Source organism: Plasmopara halstedii (assembly GCF_900000015.1).
Source record: "Plasmopara halstedii genome assembly, contig: Scaffold_2386, whole genome shotgun sequence".
Lineage (NCBI taxonomy): Eukaryota > Oomycota > Peronosporomycetes > Peronosporales > Peronosporaceae > Plasmopara > Plasmopara halstedii.
In genome coordinates, this window is record NW_020189293.1 from 2229339 (window position 1) to 2229761 (window position 423).

Consider the following 423-nt stretch of genomic DNA (forward strand, 5'->3'; position numbering starts at 1 on the left):
GGTCTTCCCCAGAGGTTGATAATTACAAAATGTCAGAATCTTCAAGCGAATTTAATCGATGGATTCTCAGCCAGTGATTGATTTAGGATCGCGTTTCATATCTTCGAATAGAAAACTTTAAACATTTCATTCAGCCAATAAACAACCGTCAAGTATACAAAGAGAACGACACTCGTATTTAATGTGGCTCATTCATGTTTTTTCATTTCTAGCAATTATTGCAATATAACAATAACATGCTCATATTGCGTCGTGGTCTCCAAGTGCATTCATCGACACGCTGTGTGCTCTTATCAACTGCCAGTATCAACAATGACAACAAGTTTCAATTCGAATCACTTGCATTCGAGAATAAAAAGCTGCTTCCTGCGCCAATCGTGACTCGACGTGTGCTTGAATATCTCGAAGTGAATCCCAACATCA

At 38.5% G+C, this 423-nt stretch overlaps 1 protein-coding gene across 1 annotated transcript; it reads left to right on the forward strand.

Annotated features, from left to right (window-relative positions):
• Positions 1 to 236: 236 nt before the first annotated feature.
• PHALS_14972 (uncharacterized protein) lies at positions 237 to 423 on the forward strand (the record flags this gene model as incomplete). The annotated part of the gene is made up of 1 exon (XM_024718218.1): positions 237 to 423. A coding segment is annotated over one exon (187 nt), but the record flags the coding sequence as incomplete, so codon positions are not given.